We start from the raw sequence: 18,035 nt of genomic DNA, 5'->3' as shown, positions 1-18,035 counted from the left end.
GTGCCTTTTCTCAACAATGGTTCGTGCTACGTGCCTGGATTGCCAGCCCAAAATCTCGGTCGCACGCGAGTGTTGGGAAAAGGAAAGCAAGCAAGCTCGACAATCCTTGCCCGGCCCGAGTTCCCGCCAATCACATGCCGCGATCGCCGGGTCCTGTGGGGGCTTACATAATTCCACCAAGTGGGGCTCATTTTTGTCTAGAATGTATCACGTGGTATGACGTAGTCATAGATTCAGCCAATCACATGTTGATTATATAAGTCCTTCAGTTGGAGGACAAACAGAGCAAACGCGCCTTTTCTTTTTTTGAAACCCTTTGACGAGGAATGCGAAACGGACATTTTTGAGCGGCCTTGCAGTCCCACGATAATTGCCTAGTACTTACAATGGTGAGCAAACCTTTTTTTTTTTTTTGGCTCCTTTTACCCGGAGTCTTACGTTGGCTAGTTGTTTCTGACTCTCTACGTATTCAGGCCCCCATCCGTCCCAAGTCCAAGTCCAAGGCCTTGAGCTCCTCTTCAGTGAAAAAAGCGTCTTCAGCAGGGGAGGAAGCTGTTGATACATTTGATTCCTTCGACTCTGGATTTCATACCTCGAAAAAGGACAAACGCATCATTAAGCACTCAGCATTTGTCTCGAAGATCGAAAAATCCTGCAAGAAACCCTTCAAAAGGCGTCGACCGTCGAAAAAACTCGTCGCCAACCTCGATTCTCTCGCTGATGCATTACCCGACGCCGATGATGAAGTCCCCGAAGACGCCCAAGTGAACATTATCCGACATAAAAGTTTGAAGCACAGACCCGGCGCTATGAAGCGGAAGGAGAAGCTTGACAAGGTTGAGCGCGATCGGTTCGCCAAGAATATGGCGCAAATGGCGACTGGGTTGGCAGATCCAAAGGAGCCAGCTGCCAGCACTGTGGATGCCACACAAACTTCGTCCTCAAACCGCTGGGCCGCACTGAGGAATTTTATCTCTCAGACAATAGATCAAAACCCGGAGTTTAAGAGATGAAAACTGGAAGGGTTAGGTCATGGTACGAACTTTGTGTACCCAAATGATGATGCGGAACTATAGGCAAAAGCGGATGATTACAAAGTCTATTGAAGAAGGCCTAGTTCGACAAACGTATCGGAGTACGATGCAATCTGACGGCTGAGAAAGTTGGGCTAGATTGAGAGTGCCGGCATCGCTTGGTACAGCAGTGGGATCAAGCAACCTGCATCTGCCTACTTTGAATCCCGCCTTAACTTCCTTGGAAGTCGACATACACGGGAAAACAAAAATAGCATTCAGGGTCTCCCGAATCCTTTGTCTTTCAGACTTGCAAACTACGAACAAAACAGCCACATGACCAAATGCCGATATATATGTACGTAAAGATATTGACGCGGCTTCTGGTCTAATAACATTCTGTTGCTTTATGCCTTCTGCTGCTATACTCGCTAAATCGCCCTTTTCCACGAAGTGCGCCATTGGGATGGATGGTGCTGGGACAAATGGTTAGACTGTCCACTACAATAGGAGAAAATGGGTCGTCACGTCACACCAAAAAAAAATTCGATCTTGTGGAAGCACTTCTCCCGTGTCCATCGACTGGCCGGCATGCCTACATTGACGCAATCGTCTTGACTGGCTGAAGGGCAACTGGGATCCAAATCAGCCGCTTGTCTACCCTTCCCTGGAACTGTACATAACAAGCTCAGGGCGAGCGGGGCCTCTCTGCACGAATAGGCGTATCTGAGCGGCGCTGAAGATAACGACAACCTTAGATTTTCTAATTTTTGCCTCCTTCCTCACCAGTAACCCTTCTCCGCTGGTACAAACAACCAGAGGTACATAGCCGAACCGTGGGGTTGGGCTGCTACCGGTGTACAGTGGAATAATCTCTTCGATATGGAAGACCCGATAGCACCGGCTGGTAGATTCTAGCTCAGAAGGAAGTGCGACGTCTTTGGCTGGGTACTGCGGCTATGGCAAGTAATGGGAACATAGACGTTCCATAACTCCTATGCCCCACAGAAGCATAAAAGGCATCATCGACCAACTTTCTAGTCAATCTGGAAGAGCTCGCTGGTATGCAAACAATACCCGTGACAAGTCCTTGAAAACTAGCGGCTGATCCATATACTCGTTAAGGAGTAGATGGAGTTGGTGAACACGCAAATGCCCTGATGCGTGATGGACTGTGACAGAGATGATGAGAAGGGCGCTTGTTAGGGTATTGATTTGTCTAAGCTCTGTGAATTATGAACTCCTCTCACCATAAGATGTCCTTTCATCCAAGATTTTGACCATGTAGCACCCTTCTTCCCACCAATTGGAGCTCAATCTACCTAGTACAGAGTATAGCGATCGCTTTCGTTGTACGAACTACAGAATGCGAGACTCACCGGTCAGTCACCTGACGTCATATCATGCGAACCTTGTCTTTCCCTCTATTCACCCCTCGACCTTGCTTTCACCAGCTATAGACTGCCATTGTGCGCAACTCGGCGACCATCGTGGCCCAGAGAATAACCTTGGGGCCTGTGGCTGGGCTACGGCCCTTGTGATCGTTTGCATAATTCTCACCCAGCATGGCGACCCGAACTCACGTGTATTTGCTTCCGTTGGCCAACGATGGCGCTCCAGATGTTCCGGGGGGTTTTATCTACCTCCCTCCTCCGACCCATCCCCCATATCTGCTTCGGTTTGTGATCGGGGGAAGTAGCGCTATTTGTCGGAAGGGGAGATTATGGGTGAATATTCCAGCTCCGGGAGAGTGCTTTAAAAGCAACAAATTCAGGGAATTCAAGTAAGGACCCGTTCGCCTTGCTCATCATTTTACAACCGTAAACTGATGGTAAATTATGGACTGAAACCGGTATTCAACCGAGAGTTCAAGATTGATATCCCAATTACGTGTGCAGGAGCCTTTTCCTTCTATATCACTTACAGCCTTCTTCCCAAACTCTCGGACTCGTTCGCACCTTCGCCCCAAACCGAAATAAGAACGGGGACGTACTATATAGATGTGTGTCCGGATATTAGACTTAATGGCAAACGAATGCCCGTCGAGTCTCTTTCGATATTCTCCATCGTCTCCAAATTCATGGGCAAGTTCCCGGCGGATTGGAACAAACATCTTCAGGGAATTGGGCAGCGGGGATATAATGTTGTTCATTTTACGCCCTTAATGACTCGAGGGGCGTCAAATTCTCCGTACAGCATATACAATCAGTTAGAGTTTGATCGCCAATGTTTTCCGAATGGAGAAAGCGATGTTATAGATATGGTCACGAGAATGGAAAAGGAGTACGGACTGCTTGCATTGACTGATGTTGTATGGAACCATACAGCACATAACAGCAAATGGCTCCAGGAACATCCCGAAGCTGGCTATAATGTGGAAACTGCCCCTTGGTTAGAAGCTGCCCTGGAGTTGGACGACGCTCTGTTAAGTTATGGAAATGCGTTGCAAAGTCTAGATTTACCCACAGAGTTTAAAACCGTCGAGGATTTGGTTTCCGTCATGCAGCAGATGAGGCCACATGTTATTGAAAAGATTAAGCTTTGGGAATTTTACTCGGTCAATGTTCAGCGTGATACGGAGGCAATCATCAAAGCCTGGAAATCTGGAAATCTTGATTATCCAAAAGGCGGCTTCGGGGATGTCGGAGTAGGAGGCTTAAGCGAAATTCGACAGTGGCCGTTTGAAAAGAAAGCTGCTTTCCTACGTGAAAAGGCACTTGAAAATGACAACCAGATTTTAGGGAGATACAGCAGAAAAGTAAATCCTCGAATCGGTGCTGCACTCATCACTGCGCTATACGGTCGATACGACGAAACGACAGCAGATATACCTGTCGTGGAAGAGAACGTCTTCAAAACTTTGGATTCTCTGAATTTGCCACTGTTCAGAGAGTTTGACGACGACGTCTCGGAAATATTTGACCAGTTATTCCATAGGATCAAGTATCTACGCCTCGATGACCATGGGCCTAAGCTGGGCCCCGTCACTCCAAAGAATCCACTCGTCGAAACGTATTTTACTCGTCTTCCGTTGAATGATATCACTAAAGCGCATAGCCCAAGGTCGCTTGCCTTGGTTAACAACGGGTGGGTGTGGAATGCCGACGCTTTAAGGGACAACGCTGGGCCGGGTTGTCGGGCATACCTAAAACGTGAAGTTATCGTTTGGGGGGACTGCGTTAAACTGCGTTATGGGAATTGTCCGGAGGATAATCCATTTTTATGGGACTACATGACTCGATATACAAAGTTAATGGCGAAACATTTTGCAGGATTTCGCATTGATAACTGTCACTCCACACCCCTGCCCGTTGCGGAATACTTGTTACATGAGGCTCGGCGTATTCGTCCGAACTTAATGGTTTATGCGGAGCTATTCACGGGTTCCGAGAAGGTTGATTATTTATTTACAAAACGACTTGGATTGACAGCGTTGATTAGAGAAGCTATGCAGGCATGGAGCGCTGCTGAGTTAAGTCGATTGGTTCATCGCCACGGTGGTCTTCCAATTGGCAGCTTTGATCCAAGCTTGTTATCTCACTGGTGTCAAATGGAGACCAAAGTTGTCCTCCACCATATTCGGCCAACTACGGTGCATGCTCTTTTCATGGATTGTTCTCATGATAATGAAACTCCTGCTCAAAAGCGAGATCCGAGGGATACATTGCCCAATGCAGCTCTGGTCGCAATGTGCGCTTCTGCGATTGGAAGTGTCATGGGTTACGATGAGATATATCCTGAGCATGTGAATCTCGTCACTGAAACTCGCTCATACCATTCAGTCTTTTCAGAAAACGGCGTCCAAGACGCCACTGGCGAAGGAGGTATTGGTGGAATAAAGAAGCTTTTGAACAGCCTGCATACAGAGATGGCGATTGACGAATATGATGAGACTCATATTCACCACGATGCAGAGTACATAACGGTTCACAGGGTACATCCACACACGAGAAAAGGGACACTACTTATATCACGTACCGCATTTTCTGCGTCTAATGTTAAGCACATCCTCGCTCCAATTCACTTAACAGGCACCAAAGCATCACTTTTAGGGGCCTGGAAATTGGAAGTTGAGAATGATACCGAAGCTAAGCGAATTGTAGCCGCTGATGAGAAGTATCTGAGGGGTTTGCCCAGCCGTGTTTCTGAAGTATCTGGGTTTCGGCTTGAAGAGAATGGAGACGATACGATAATATATACCCCCGATGATTTTCCACCGGGCTCAATTGCTTTACTAAAAACACATATCCATGAAAGAGATTTACCGGTGGACCTGAGTAAATTTATCACCGCTGATGCAGATGCAACTTTCCGCTCTGTTGATCTTACCGGCCTGAATTTCACCTTGTATCGCTGTGATTCCGAGGAAAGAGACTCCAGCGGCGGGAAGGACGGAGTCTACAAGATCCCAAATTTTGGCCCTCTTGTTTATGCTGGCCTTCAGGGATGGTGGAGTGTTCTCGAAGAGATAATTAAAACGAATGACCTAGGTCATCCACTCTGTGATAATCTTAGAGCCGGCCAATGGGCGCTTGACTTTGTCGTCGGAAGGATGCGGCGGGCTATCACGCAACAGGGTTACTCACAACTTGAAGGACCGACAAAGTGGCTCGAAGACAGATTCAACGCTGTACGTCGAGTACCAAATTTCTTGCTGCCCCGATACTTCACCATCATTATCAAGGCTGCATACGATGCAGCTTGCAGACATGCAATTCATTGTCTCGGGGTTATTATTGAGCATGGGCAACATTTCATTCACGAACTGGCGCTGGTTAGCGTACAGCATCTGGGGGAGGTCAAGTCTGCTTCACTTTATCCCACAAATCAGGTGCCTTGCCTTGCTGCCGGTCTTCCTCATTTTGCAACAGACTGGGCGAGATGCTGGGGCCGCGATGTCTTCATTTCGCTTCGCGGGTTACTCCTCGCCACTGGACGCTTTGACGATGCAAAAGAGCATATCCTAGCCTTTGCAAGCACGTTAAAACATGGCATGATACCCAACTTACTTTCGTCTGGAAAGTTCCCTAGATACAACTCTCGTGATTCCGTTTGGTTCTTCCTGCAGGCTATTCAAGATTATACCCATATCGTTCCCAATGGTATTCGAATTCTGGAGGAAAATGTTCCTCGACGATTCTTACCCTACGATGATACTTGGTTTCCGTTTGACGATAAGAGAGCGTATAGTAGAAGTTCGACGATCGCGGAAATTATCCAGGAGGTCTTCCAGAGGCATGCATCGGGTATCTCGTATAGGGAGCACAACGCTGGTCCGGAGCTGGACTTGCAGATGAAGCCCGAGGGATTTCAGGTGGATGTCCATGTTGACTGGGAGACCGGGATTATATTCGGAGGGAATCAGTGGAATTGCGGGACATGGATGGATAAAATGGGAGAGAGCGTAAAGGCTAAAAACCAGGGATATCCTGGTACTCCAAGAGACGGCGCACCGATTGAAATTTCTGGGTTGCTCTACAGTGCGCTGCGCTGGGTGTCCGATCTACGGAGAAAGGGCCACTACCCGTACTCAGGTGTTGACATTGAGTCTGGACTAACAATTACTTTCGATGACTGGGCAACGAGGGTTAAAACACACTTCGAAAAGTGCTACTACGTCCCTGTAGACTCTGAGGAAGACCGGGACTTCAACGTGGACAGCAAACTCGTGAACCGTCGCGGAATATATAAGGATATATATAAATCTAGTCAACCTTATGAGGACTATCAGCTCCGCCCCAACTTTACTATTGCGATGACTGTTGCACCTGACCTTTTCGATGCAGAAAGGGGGTTTCATGCTCTGACCATCGCTGACGTTGTCCTTCGCGGGCCACTGGGGATGGCAACGCTTGACCCGACCGACCTGAACTACAGGCCATATTATAACAACTCGGAAGACTCTACCGATTTTGCAACTTCGAAGGGGAGGAACTATCATCAGGGCCCCGAATGGTTATGGCCAACTGGGTACTTTCTCCAAGCGCTGTTGAAGTTTTCTCTGTTGAGGAATAGTTCACATCAGAGCTTGATGGACATATCCCAGCAGATTACCATGCGACTGGAGAGATGCTGCAAATCTCTGAGGGAGAGTACATGGAAAGGTCTGACAGAATTGACGAATAAGAACGGGGAATTTTGTGTTGATTCGGTAAGTCCTTTATCCCTTCTTTGACCTGTAAGAGACGTAAGTGTCTAATGACATTGTGCACTCATTTAGTCACCGACCCAGGCGTGGTCTGCAGCGTGTTTGCTGGCCCTGTATTATGATGCTTCTGAGATCCAGAAGGCAAGGTCGGCTTCCTTGAGTGTCTAACGTGATGTTTCCATAGTCCTGCTTGGTCTGATTTTTTTTCCTTCCCACCTTTTGGGGGTCATTGCTTAGATTTAATGTCATATATCAACCGTAATAATGTTGAATTCCCATAATATTTGCTGTCCATGTGTAATGTCCAGCTTAGTGGTTGATGTTGTGCGGAGCCGCGGCTAAGGCGGATTTTCGTTTCTCCGCGATCCGGCCATGCGGCAGGACGTCATTGGCGCGCCAGGCAAGTTTACGGCGAATGGGAATATCCTGCAGAACTCCAGAGCTGACATCCGCTTGGCTTGTGAGTGCGACAGAGAATAGTCCAGACCACTGAGGGCTATTTTGCGCGATCTGTATCGCCTCTGAAACCAATCGAGCTTGCGAAAATCGGCCTGCCCCGCCATCATTGTCGACGCGACACCGCTTTCGAAGCCCAACCAGAGAGAACTAGGACCAGGGGAAAGGCATCATACCTCGATGACGCTCTCCCTTTTGTCTGCGGCTACTGTCACGAACACTGCCTTTCACTCGTTTGCCTCCGGTGGCGATGGGGATGATGACCTGCCAAAGTTCCAAGACCAGGCGAGAGGCCAGCGGGACCTGTATACCCAGATCGTGATCAGTTCCGCGGTGGGGCTGAGTGCGTTTCTGACTTTTTGTGTATGTTCTTGACTGTTACGCATGAGACCTTGGTGAGCTTGTGGGAAGACGAGGAATCTGAGTTACTAAGTGGAGGGCCTGATGTTAGATTCTACGACCTAAATGGAGAGTGCTGTACAGTGCGCGTCGACGGTTGAGGACGGCCGCTTCGAGGCTTCCCGAGCTCCCGGACTCAATGTTTGGGTGGATTCCGGTTTTGTACAAAATTAACGATGATGAAGTATTGGCATCCGCGGGGTTGGACACCTTCGTCGTATGTTTCCCCGCCTGAGCTGTTCGGCGAGAACTGACACTAACTTGAGTCTCTGCATGATTCCTAGTTCCTCTCATTCTACAAATATGCTATCAACTTCCTGACTATAACCTTTTTCTTCTCCCTGATTGTTATTCTCCCGATTCATTACGTTTATACCGGAAAGTACGGATACCCCTGGGATGGGAGAGATGGCAACAGTTCAGAATTCTCGCACCTATACCGCTCTCGTAGGGGGCATATAACCGCGATTCGAGATAAAGAAGAGCCCAAAACCGACCCTACGTATTTATGGATGTATGTCGTATTCTCATACGTCTTTACTGGATTGGCAATCTATCTCCTAGTCGACCAGACGAACAAAATTATTCGGATACGACAACAATGCCTGGGAAGCCAAACCACGATGACCGATCGCACGATTCGTCTATCTGGAATTCCACCCGAAATGAGATCAGAGGAAAAGATCAAGGAGTTCATAGAAAACCTTGGAATTGGAAAGGTTGAAAACTTAACTCTATGCCGCGACTGGAGGGAACTCGACACTTTGATCCATAAACGAAAGAAGGTGCTCCAGAAATTGGAAGAAGCATGGACAAGACACGTGGGATATCAACCGAAGAGACTACGAAAACGATTTCATGGTGACAACGCCCCCGCATCTGCATTGGATCGAGCCGACGAAGGAGGCGAAACCACAGCATTGCTATCAGCCGAAGAACAGGACCATGTCCCCGATTTTGCTCATGAACGCCCGAGTGTTCGCTTATGGCATGGACCATTCAAGCTGAGATATAGATCCGTTGATGCGATTGATTATTATGAAGAAAAGCTGCGCTGCCTTGATGAAACCATTGAAGCCACCAGAGAGAAAGAGTTTCCACCCACCCACCTCGCATTTGTGACAATGGAGTCAATAGCTGCTTGTCAGATGGCCGTCCAAGCAATCTTGGATCCATCTCCAATGCAATTTGTTGCTAGTTTAGCTCCTGCTCCGGGGGATGTGGTTTGGGAAAAGACATATCTTTCTAGATCCGAGAGATGGTTTCGATCATGGTCTGTCACGTTCGTGATTGGCTTCCTGACCGTGTTCTGGTCCGTTCTCCTCATCCCGCTGGCATACTTGCTAAACTTGGAGACAATCGAGAAAGTCATCCCCCAATTAGCGGATGCACTCTCCCGTCACCCCTTGGTCAAGTCTCTGGTTCAAACGGGTCTTCCCACGTTAATCCTCTCGTTGCTGACCGTCTCAGCTCCATATATCTACAACTGTAAGTCGCCACTCCTGGTTCTTCTCTAGACATTTGAATGCTAACCTCACAACTCAGGGCTCGCCAATATGCAGGGGATGATTTCTCGCGGAGACGTTGAGCTATCCGTCATATCGAAGAACTTCTTCTTCACCTTCTTTAATCTCTTCCTAGTCTTCACGGTTTTTGCAACTGCCTCTAACTTTTATGGTTTCTGGGAGAATCTGAGAGATGTTTTCAAAGATACAACTACAGTGGCTTTTGCCTTGGCTCGCTCACTCGAAACTCTTGCACCGTTCTATGTGAATTTGATCGTGTTGCAAGGATTGGGTCTGTTTCCCTTTCGCCTGCTAGAATTTGGAAGTGTGGCTATGTACCCGTTTCATTTACTAGGAGCGAAAACGCCTCGCGACTACGCTGACCTGGAAAAACCCCCTATGTTTAACTACGGCTTCGCACTCCCACAAACTATCCTCATCTTTATCATTTGCATCGTGTACAGCGTTTTCCCGAGCTCCTGGCTTGTTTGCCTCTTTGGCCTCATCTACTTCTGCATTGGCCGATTCATTTACAAATACCAGCTTCTCTACGCCATGGATCACCGACAACATTCCACCGGTCGTGCCTGGCCCATGATATGCAGCCGCGTTATCGTCGGACTTCTCGTCTTCCAACTTGCAATGATCGGCATCCTCGCACTGCGAAGAGCAATCACACGTTCGATCTTGATTGTTCCATTGCTCGTAGGAACAGTGTGGTTCTTCTACTTTTTCTCCAGGACCTACGACCCGTTGATGAAATTCATCGCCCTGCGGAGCATCGACCGTGATCGTGCTGCTGAATCGGATGAAAGTCCCACTCCGACATCAACCCTGTCTCCACCTTCACAATGGGAACGGGACTCTATACCCCTCCGACTTAGGGGACAGGACCTAGCGCCTAGATTGAGGAAGTACGTCAACCCTAATCTTATTTTGCCGCTGGATGAGGCATGGATTCCTGGAACAGCACATCGAGCGAATCCGATTACTGCGCTACGAAACTCGTCTGAGGTGGTATGATGACAACTAATTTTGTTCGACATCCTTCATGCATTGAGCTCCGTGTTAATTCCCCGGATTTTAATGAGCATATATGATCACGTCCGCCATGATCTTTTCCTTCGTTAGGTTATTTCGGTGCATTCCCCGGTGGTTCCTCTCTTAGTTCAGCACATTCTACGGATATAATGTGTACCTTTCCTGTCCCCTCGGATACCCCCCTTTAGCATATCGTCTTTATCACTCACCATTTCTTTCTACATTTTGATTGATCGGAGGCATCTGCTAATTTAATGTTGTGCTGATGAAAAGCGGACCAAATTGGTACTAAGAACATCTGACATGGTACTGAGAGATTTTCCGAAAATTCCACAATAACTAAAGTACGCCCGAAATGCTAGAAGAGCCGGGGATTCCCATCACCGAATGGACCGAGCCTTTTTTAGTTCTTTTGCCCCTCCCGCGTAATTCTTCGATCCATACTCCTAGTTTGATATAAAATTTTGTGGCGTTGATGAGATTTGGTGCGCCATAACCACCATGCAAACAGCACCCAAAACGGAGGGGTGCGATGCAAGATGAAGAAACCGTGTACGGAGTAGGAAAGGTAAATAAATTAACATGCACGTGGCCGAGAAGAAAGACTCAAGACACATCAAACCCTTTTTATCTATTTCAGCTAGAAAAACGTTATTCCATACGCCCGTTGAGACATGCGCGGTTTCCTCTCCGTACCCTAGCCTGGATATGGCGCGTCTTAGATTAAATTACGAGCTGGCCTTCTCTGCCTCGATGGCTTGCCGCTTTTTTACCGCGTCTGCAAGGGTGGCAAGAACAGATTCTGTGTCTTCCCAGCCAATGCAGGCATCGGTAATGCTGACGCCGTATTTGAGGCCAGCTTTGCCCTGGGGTGAGACGGGTTGGTTGCCTGTGTAGAAAAGGAAGAATGCATTAGCTGGTTCTAGAGGTAGTCAAAAAGTAGTAACTCACCCTCGTTAATATGACTTTCGATCATCACGCCCATAATAGCGGTTTCTCCCCCAGCGATCTGAGCTGCAATGTTTGCGGCAACTTTGGGTTGGTTCTTATGGTTCTTCTCCGAGTTGCCATGGCTGCAGTCAATCATTAATCTGGGATTGACGGCCTTTTCGATGAGTCTCTTCTTTGCAGCTGCGACCGAGGCTGCGTCGTAGTTAGGGCCTTTCTTGCCGCCGCGCAAAATGATGAAGCAGTCCTCGTTGCCCATCGTCCCGACGATGGAGACGACACCAGGTTTGGTTACGCTGAGGAAGTGGTGGGGGTGCTTGACGGCGCCAATGGCATCCACGGCTACGTCGAGAGAGCCGTCTGTGCCGTTCTTGAAACCTACGGGGAAAGATAGCCCGCTGGCGAGCTCGCGGTGGAGCTGGGACTCGGTGGTTCGGGCACCGATCGCGCCAACGGAGAGTAAGTCGGCAAGGAACTGGGGGGAAATGGTGTCGAGCATTTCGCTGGCAATTGGCATTCCCTTGTCGGTCAGATCGACGAACAGCTGCCTGGCGATGCGAAGACCCTTGTTGATCTGGAAGGAATTGTCGACGTCGGGGTCGTTGATCAGACCTTTCCAGCCAACTGTAGTACGTGGCTTCTCGAGGTACGATCGCATGATGATCAAGAGCTCATTCTTATATTTCTCTTTGAGCTTGAGGAGGCGGCCGCAGTACTCCATGGCAGCTTCGGGGTCGTGGATCGAGCACGGTCCGACGATGACCATGAGGCGGTTCTTGGGGTCAATGCCGTTGACGACTGCGGCGGCCTCCTCTCTGGACATCAAGACTGTCTTCTTGGAGTGAGGAGTTTGCGGGATCTCATGCTGGAGGAGATTGGGCGGTGTCAGCGGGTTGTACCCGCGGACTGGATGAGAAGACACCATCAGTTTCACTGCGATCCCCCCAAAAAAAAAAGGAACCTCAATTGAGCTGTATACTTACTTCGCCAATCCTCCGCATGGCTTCGATTCCCGACATTGGGGTTTTCAATATACCACTGTGAGTCAAATGTTAGCAGCTGGTGAGGGATGAAAAACAAGAAGTTGGGCTCGAAGCTCACTGGTTGCGGGGCCATTGCTGGGATACGAGCAAAGCTTTCACTTGGTTTTGAAGGCGGGGAAGTTTAACGGGATACGATTGACCGTCCGCTGTGGATAAGAACCAAGAGTCAAGCAGCTGTACGAGCTGGGCAAAGGAAGAGGGAATGACTATAAAGAGGTTGAAGCTCCAGCGTGAACTCTTTGGGAGACTTTTTCTTGGGGCTTTCGGGTTGACTCATAGAGCTGGCCCAACACGCTATATTTAGTTTGGGTTGACAGGACGTCATCGCGGGCTTGACACAGCCAGGTTTCTGGCGCTCCGCGGCACCGGGATCTCGAGAGCGAAGTTAACCAGGCATGGGAATTTTATTATCGATTGAATACTTGGATGAGTTAACTATCTAACGAGCAGCTATGCACAGGTGACACAGACTCAAAGACTATACAGCGAATGTCAAACAATATCTCAATTGCCTGCACCCAGGGCCACCATAAGATTACTGGTCGTGTACGGAGCATGGAGGAGCAGTTGCCAATAGAAACAAAGAAAAAGCGAATCATCACAGACAACGAGGTTCAAAGTCAAACAGGCGAGAAGTCTCCGGCTGCACCGTGGTACAGCTAAAAATCTCCGATACCGGTCTGCGAATCAAAAACAGCTTATTCTATTCTTGATGCTGCCGTGCCTTCACACTTTGTTCGCCGTACTCTCAATCTTTCGCTGCAGCGCTTGTCTATTCTTCTCGCATCTCCTGGAGAATTTCTTCGTGGCGATATCGCCCGATACCAGTTCGTTTTCTTCCAATTGGCGCAAAATACCCTGACGAAGGTCATTCAAGCCCTTTTTGACTGGCCGCAACTTTCCCAGAAATGTATTTAAACTCTTCTTGTGCATCTCTTCCAACTGATCAAGTATTCTGTCACCCCCTTTCTTATACACGTCGACGACATTCAGAATGGCCGCCTCTTCATTCATCAAATGTCGGACCAGGCGCTATAAACCATTGCAGTTAGCATCTTGCATAGAGATCAGGAAAACACGATTTCGTGGTAAGATTACATTACTTGTATCCAACAAGATATCTAGCGTGGCTTTTTGTGTTGCCCGTAGCGCCTTTTGCCATTCCTGCGTAGCATCGCCACTGATACCCTCCGACGAGGTCGTGGTCCAACTTGAGGACACAGCCTCGGAGGAACCGACGTTCTCAGTTTTAGTTTCAGCCTGGGAATTACCTGATGCATCAACACCATCGCTACTAGCCCTTGGAATATGTCGGTTGTTGTTGCGACCTCGCGATGAGGGTGCTTTCGATATCCTAGTGCTTTTGCGGACTTTGTTTACATTTCGAGATGTATTAACAACTCCTTTAACTTTCTTTATGACAGTCGAGGGCTCTTTCGGTTTTCCTTTGGCTCTTGTATTTGGCTTTGGGTTGCGATTTGTGGTTTCCGGTACCCCAGATATGGCGTCACGTTTATTTAAGGTTGATTCTGGCTGGTTCAGAGAAGAAGAAGAATCATTCGAAATGTTGTGGCTTGCGATACGCGTGCTGTCTTCCTCAAACCCGCCCTCTAAACGCTCGCTCTCTACATCACTCGTTACCTTTCCGGCGGCATTACCGCGAATCCCTGGTGATGGCGCGCCGGGTTTCTCTTTGTGTTTTTCTTGATCTTGTTGTGCACATCCAAGCTGAACACCATTGACTCGGGATCTTCTAAAAATTTGCCGGGGGCGAGGACTTCCATTTTCGTCGACAGTCTTGCTCTGAGAATCCAATGGCCCTTTCATGCTATGCCCGACAGGGACCGTGTCTTCGGATAGGTCATTGATAGAAGTGCTGTTTACAATCATGTTACCCTGGAGTTCTTCACAGTCACTACTGATCATAATCACGCTATGAACTCCCGAGGCGGTATGATCACCATGGGCGGATGCGTTAAGACTTCCACTTCTTTCCCCCGAAGAGCCGTCGATTGAATCCGCATTCGGGGCGGACGTTGCTATTTCTATGTCTGCATCGCTCACTTGGCTTTGATTCTGCATTTGCACTTTTGATAAACGGTTGTTCGTGTTACGAACATGTTTAAGCTCTCTGTGTGCTTCTGTCTCCAACGTCTGAGGCTTCATTGGGCTTGCTCGATTGCAGTCCTGGTCCTCAGCATCGTTCTGGATATTTTGAATATCTCCCGTGGTATCAGTATTGTGTCCTTTTGCATTCTGCTTTGCAATGAACAGGGAAACATTTCGAGAAATCTGAGAGGATTCTAGCGTCTTGTTTATCTGCGGACGCTTTTTAATACTCTCCGCCTCACAGCTATTATTGTTCCCTTGGATGGTCACGTTATCGTTCGGCTTGTGGTCCACCTCAACACCAGCAGTTTTTATAGCTGTCGCAAGCTTATTACCCGAGGCTTGGCCGTTGCTATAATCTTCCTTCAGGCGCTTATTTGCAGGCATATGGGCTTCGATACTATCTTCATGTGACATTTGAGAACCGTCGCTCGCGACGAATTTGCGCTTTCTGCTCGGTGTTGACGATGTACGACAGTTGTCTCTCCCATCATTGGGGTTTTCTGGCCATGTAGGCTGCACCTGCACTTGATTATGCGGGCGTGTGCTTTCTTCACTGAATGGCATTGGCTGCATATGACCTTCGGGAAGGGAACTGGCGAGTTCCAGCGTTATGTCTTTGCTGGAATTACTGTCAGCTGGAAGTCTAAGTTCTCCTTCCTGCTGACGTGAGGTCGGTGGCTGATTGTGTGATTTCTCGGGATTGTCATTTATGCCCATTCTATCTATTTCCATCGCATCGGTGTTAGGAGCTATTCTTGTCCTCTCTGGAGCACTTGATTCAATCGGATCATCCAAGTCGTATGGTAAATTTTCCATCTTTGTTGCGTGGGCCAGCTTTTCCGCTGCCTTACTAGCTGCTGATCTTTTTTGGCGGGCTGATGCGAGTGTCTTGGTGACCTGTCGCTTTTCTCGGTTTATTGCACGCTTTCGCGGAGCCAGATTGACCTCGGCGGCTTTTGGACTTAATGGCAGCGTGGGCAGGACGTCATTCTTTGAACTGGGGGTTGCTGGTAGTGGGTTTGTAGGCTTGGCCGTACGTGAAGTGATCTTCTGCTTCTTTATCACGCTGGGTCTCTCCTCGTCGTTCTCGGTACGAAGATCCTGATCCCAGTCCACCGTGGTCATAGGTTTGTCAACTGAGCCGTTGATCTTGTGGTGGGGACGTTTCAAGCGAGAGCCATTGCCAGCTGAAGCCGTTCCACTCGGCACAACCGGTTGGCCCGCTGCGGCTGCCACTGCCGGCACGTTGATGGGGGCTTTCTGCATGCTGTCGGCCTGTAGGTGCTGCGTGCTGCTGCTCGCATGGCTTTCACAGCACTGCGAGCCGACGAGCTGCTGCTGGTGACGTTGAAGGTCCCGCCTTGCCGAATCGAGTAAGTCGCTCCCCCACCCCTCCGCAGAGCCGCACTCGACCTGCACCTGGGCATCGCGACGCTCGCTCTGATTCCAGTCGCTGTCGCTTGGAGAGGCGACGGACGCTGTAGCTGGCTTGTGGTTTGCGTCTCTTGCGGGATGACCACGCCCGTTCTGTGCGGCAGCCTCAGAACTAAGAGAGCCATACCCGCTCTCTGTAGTATTGGTTGTCTGCTTCGTTGTATCGGTTTTATCTGCTCTATTGGCTCTTGGTGTTGCTTGAGTGCTACTTTTCGACTGTGTTGAGCTGTTATCTGATGAAACGAGCTCAATTGCTGCCGATGATGCTGCGTGCCGGTTTCGCTCCGTGCTATCTTTTGCCTTTTTGATCTTGGCTGGAGCCCGAGCAGGAGACTCGCCAATGCCCTCGTCGGGCACAGGGACATCGATTGCGGCGGATATAGCTTGCCGTTGGCATTTGGGTACCTGATCTTTCGTGGCTTTGGCTTGGTTTTGAGTGTTAGCATTACCACCGACGCTAGAACCGGATGGTTCTGGTGACATTTCTTGAGAGGCGTGAGGGACGATGACTCCATCTAAGGCATCGAGAATCCCCAGTGCGGTGCGAGACTTTTCGAACGTTACATAAACCACGTCTGTCGTTACGGGCAATCCACTTGTGACATAGTGTGTACCCTCAACCATGTCGATATGGAGGCATGAGTCCGCAACTTCCACGCTGATATCTTCAATGAAATTTCTTGGGATATCGACGATTTGGAGGCGATCTTGGCTTAGAATAAAAAAGCTGATGGTCTCCAAATCGGTCGCGATTGTGAGAGGATGGTCGTCGGAACTGATGCTGAGGTCGGATGTTTCCAGTAATGCAACGGGCTTGATTTTTGCCGCACCGAAAAGGTGGCTGGTTGCTTGAGGATTGCTGGCAACGTTTGTCTTGTCGATGATGGATAACAGTTTGATGAAGCTTTTCATCCACGCCGCGTCGATTGCGGCTCCACGGATAAGCCACGAAAAGAATATGGGATCAGTGTCCTGTGGCCAAAAGGAAGATGGATCGGGATCGGCCAGCATGAGCTGCTGAATTATCATTGCGGAAATAAGCCTTAGGTCATAACTAATCTCGCTCATCAGGACCATGGCCCCGAGATTTCTGGACACGCGAATGGAGAGTGTTAGGAAGTATGGTCAGAATCAACGTGCAGGGTGGGTTCTTACCTTAGATGTCTTCCGAACGAGAGCACAAACTTAGTATTGTCGGTGGAGTGTTTGACCAGCTCAAGAATGTATTGCCCGCTCTGGTTAGCATCAGTATCAGCTATGAAAGACGGAAAGATGCCCTCGGAGAGAGGGCGGGTTCTTTTTACCCATCGCCGTGCAACCATTGGGTGATCTTTGATGAAGGTTCCAAAAAGATTGCGGCAGGATTTGCGTCCCAGGATCGACTTTCTTTGGCGTGCCGAGACCATGATCCCGGGGTGGATTGGGTTTTGTGTCAGTGCTGTGAGCTCTGTCATCGACTCCTGTTCACATGTGTTACTATTATGCTCCTCTGCTTGTCAATGTGAATATCCAGTGGATTACTTACCAGGAAAAGATAGAATCCTCTCTCCCTGGCCATGCAAGGGCTTGCTCTAAGGAGAATATGAATCGCACAATGAAGTGACGCGACGTCTAGCCTAAAGCAATTTTCGTAATTATCACCATCAAACAGAGAGATCAGCTCCGGCAGATGGGTTGAATCCATTCTTCTGGAGGAGTCTGTGAAGACTTTGATCATTTCGATGGAGATCCTGGGGTGAAAACCGCAAATTTAGCATTTAGAGAAGTAGACATTTGCCAATCAAGAACTAACATCAAAAGCTGATCCTTTCTTATCGTCTTAATAGTTGTCTTTAGCTCATCGATAAGCTGGAGCATATAGTTTTCTGGGTAGGCACGCCGCCCTGAAGGGCTGGATGAAGCCATGATCAAACGCTCGTACAACTTTGATACTTTA

General features: G+C 48.8%; 5 protein-coding genes across 6 annotated transcripts; 3 read left to right on the top strand and 2 right to left on the bottom strand.

Annotated features, from left to right (window-relative positions):
• Window positions 1-386: 386 nt before the first annotated feature.
• D8B26_007082 (uncharacterized protein) lies at window positions 387-1,347 on the top strand (the record flags this gene model as incomplete). Its single annotated transcript, XM_003071939.2, has 2 exons — window positions 387-389; window positions 474-1,347. The coding sequence occupies 2 exons, from the start codon at window positions 387-389 to the stop codon at window positions 1,011-1,013; spliced, it is 543 nt and encodes a 180-aa protein (XP_003071985.2). The 3' UTR covers window positions 1,014-1,347.
• A 1,494-nt stretch (window positions 1,348-2,841) lies between these two features.
• On the top strand, window positions 2,842-7,440 carry D8B26_007081 (uncharacterized protein; the record flags this gene model as incomplete). Its single annotated transcript, XM_003071938.2, has 2 exons — window positions 2,842-7,164; window positions 7,234-7,440. The coding sequence occupies 2 exons, from the start codon at window positions 2,842-2,844 to the stop codon at window positions 7,327-7,329; spliced, it is 4,419 nt and encodes a 1,472-aa protein (XP_003071984.2). The 3' UTR covers window positions 7,330-7,440.
• Window positions 7,441-7,777: 337 nt separating this feature from the next.
• Window positions 7,778-10,633, top strand: D8B26_007080 (uncharacterized protein). The gene is made up of 4 exons (XM_003071937.2): window positions 7,778-7,980; window positions 8,069-8,233; window positions 8,301-9,504; window positions 9,562-10,633. Exons 1-4 carry the CDS (start codon window positions 7,798-7,800, stop codon window positions 10,542-10,544), a joined length of 2,535 nt encoding a protein of 844 aa, XP_003071983.2. The 5' UTR covers window positions 7,778-7,797; the 3' UTR covers window positions 10,545-10,633.
• A 156-nt stretch (window positions 10,634-10,789) lies between these two features.
• AMT16_1 (Phospho-2-dehydro-3-deoxyheptonate aldolase amt16) lies at window positions 10,790-12,807 on the bottom strand. 2 transcript variants are annotated; one of them, XM_003071936.2, is made up of 4 exons: window positions 12,612-12,780; window positions 12,494-12,548; window positions 11,514-12,416; window positions 10,790-11,451 (listed from the first exon to the last, which is right to left on the bottom strand). In XM_003071936.2, the coding sequence occupies exons 1-4, from the start codon at window positions 12,624-12,626 to the stop codon at window positions 11,291-11,293; spliced, it is 1,134 nt and encodes a 377-aa protein (XP_003071982.2). In that variant the 5' UTR covers window positions 12,627-12,780; the 3' UTR covers window positions 10,790-11,290. The 2 variants fall into 2 exon arrangements, with proteins under 2 accessions (XP_003071982.2, XP_065981492.1); XM_066125410.1 differs by lacking the exon at window positions 10,790-11,451 and having other exon boundaries at window positions 11,481-12,548; window positions 12,612-12,807.
• A 472-nt stretch (window positions 12,808-13,279) lies between these two features.
• Window positions 13,280-18,004, bottom strand: D8B26_007078 (uncharacterized protein; the record flags this gene model as incomplete). The annotated part of the gene is made up of 6 exons (XM_066125409.1): window positions 13,280-13,585; window positions 13,652-17,189; window positions 17,255-17,334; window positions 17,404-17,559; window positions 17,625-17,829; window positions 17,892-18,004. The coding sequence occupies 6 exons, from the start codon at window positions 18,002-18,004 to the stop codon at window positions 13,280-13,282; spliced, it is 4,398 nt and encodes a 1,465-aa protein (XP_065981491.1).
• Window positions 18,005-18,035: the final 31 nt, after the last annotated feature.

Source organism: Coccidioides posadasii, chromosome 4, assembly GCF_018416015.2.
Source record: "Coccidioides posadasii str. Silveira chromosome 4, complete sequence".
In the NCBI taxonomy this organism is placed as follows: domain Eukaryota; kingdom Fungi; phylum Ascomycota; class Eurotiomycetes; order Onygenales; family Onygenaceae; genus Coccidioides; species Coccidioides posadasii.
This window is presented reverse-complemented; position numbering and strand designations above follow the sequence as displayed.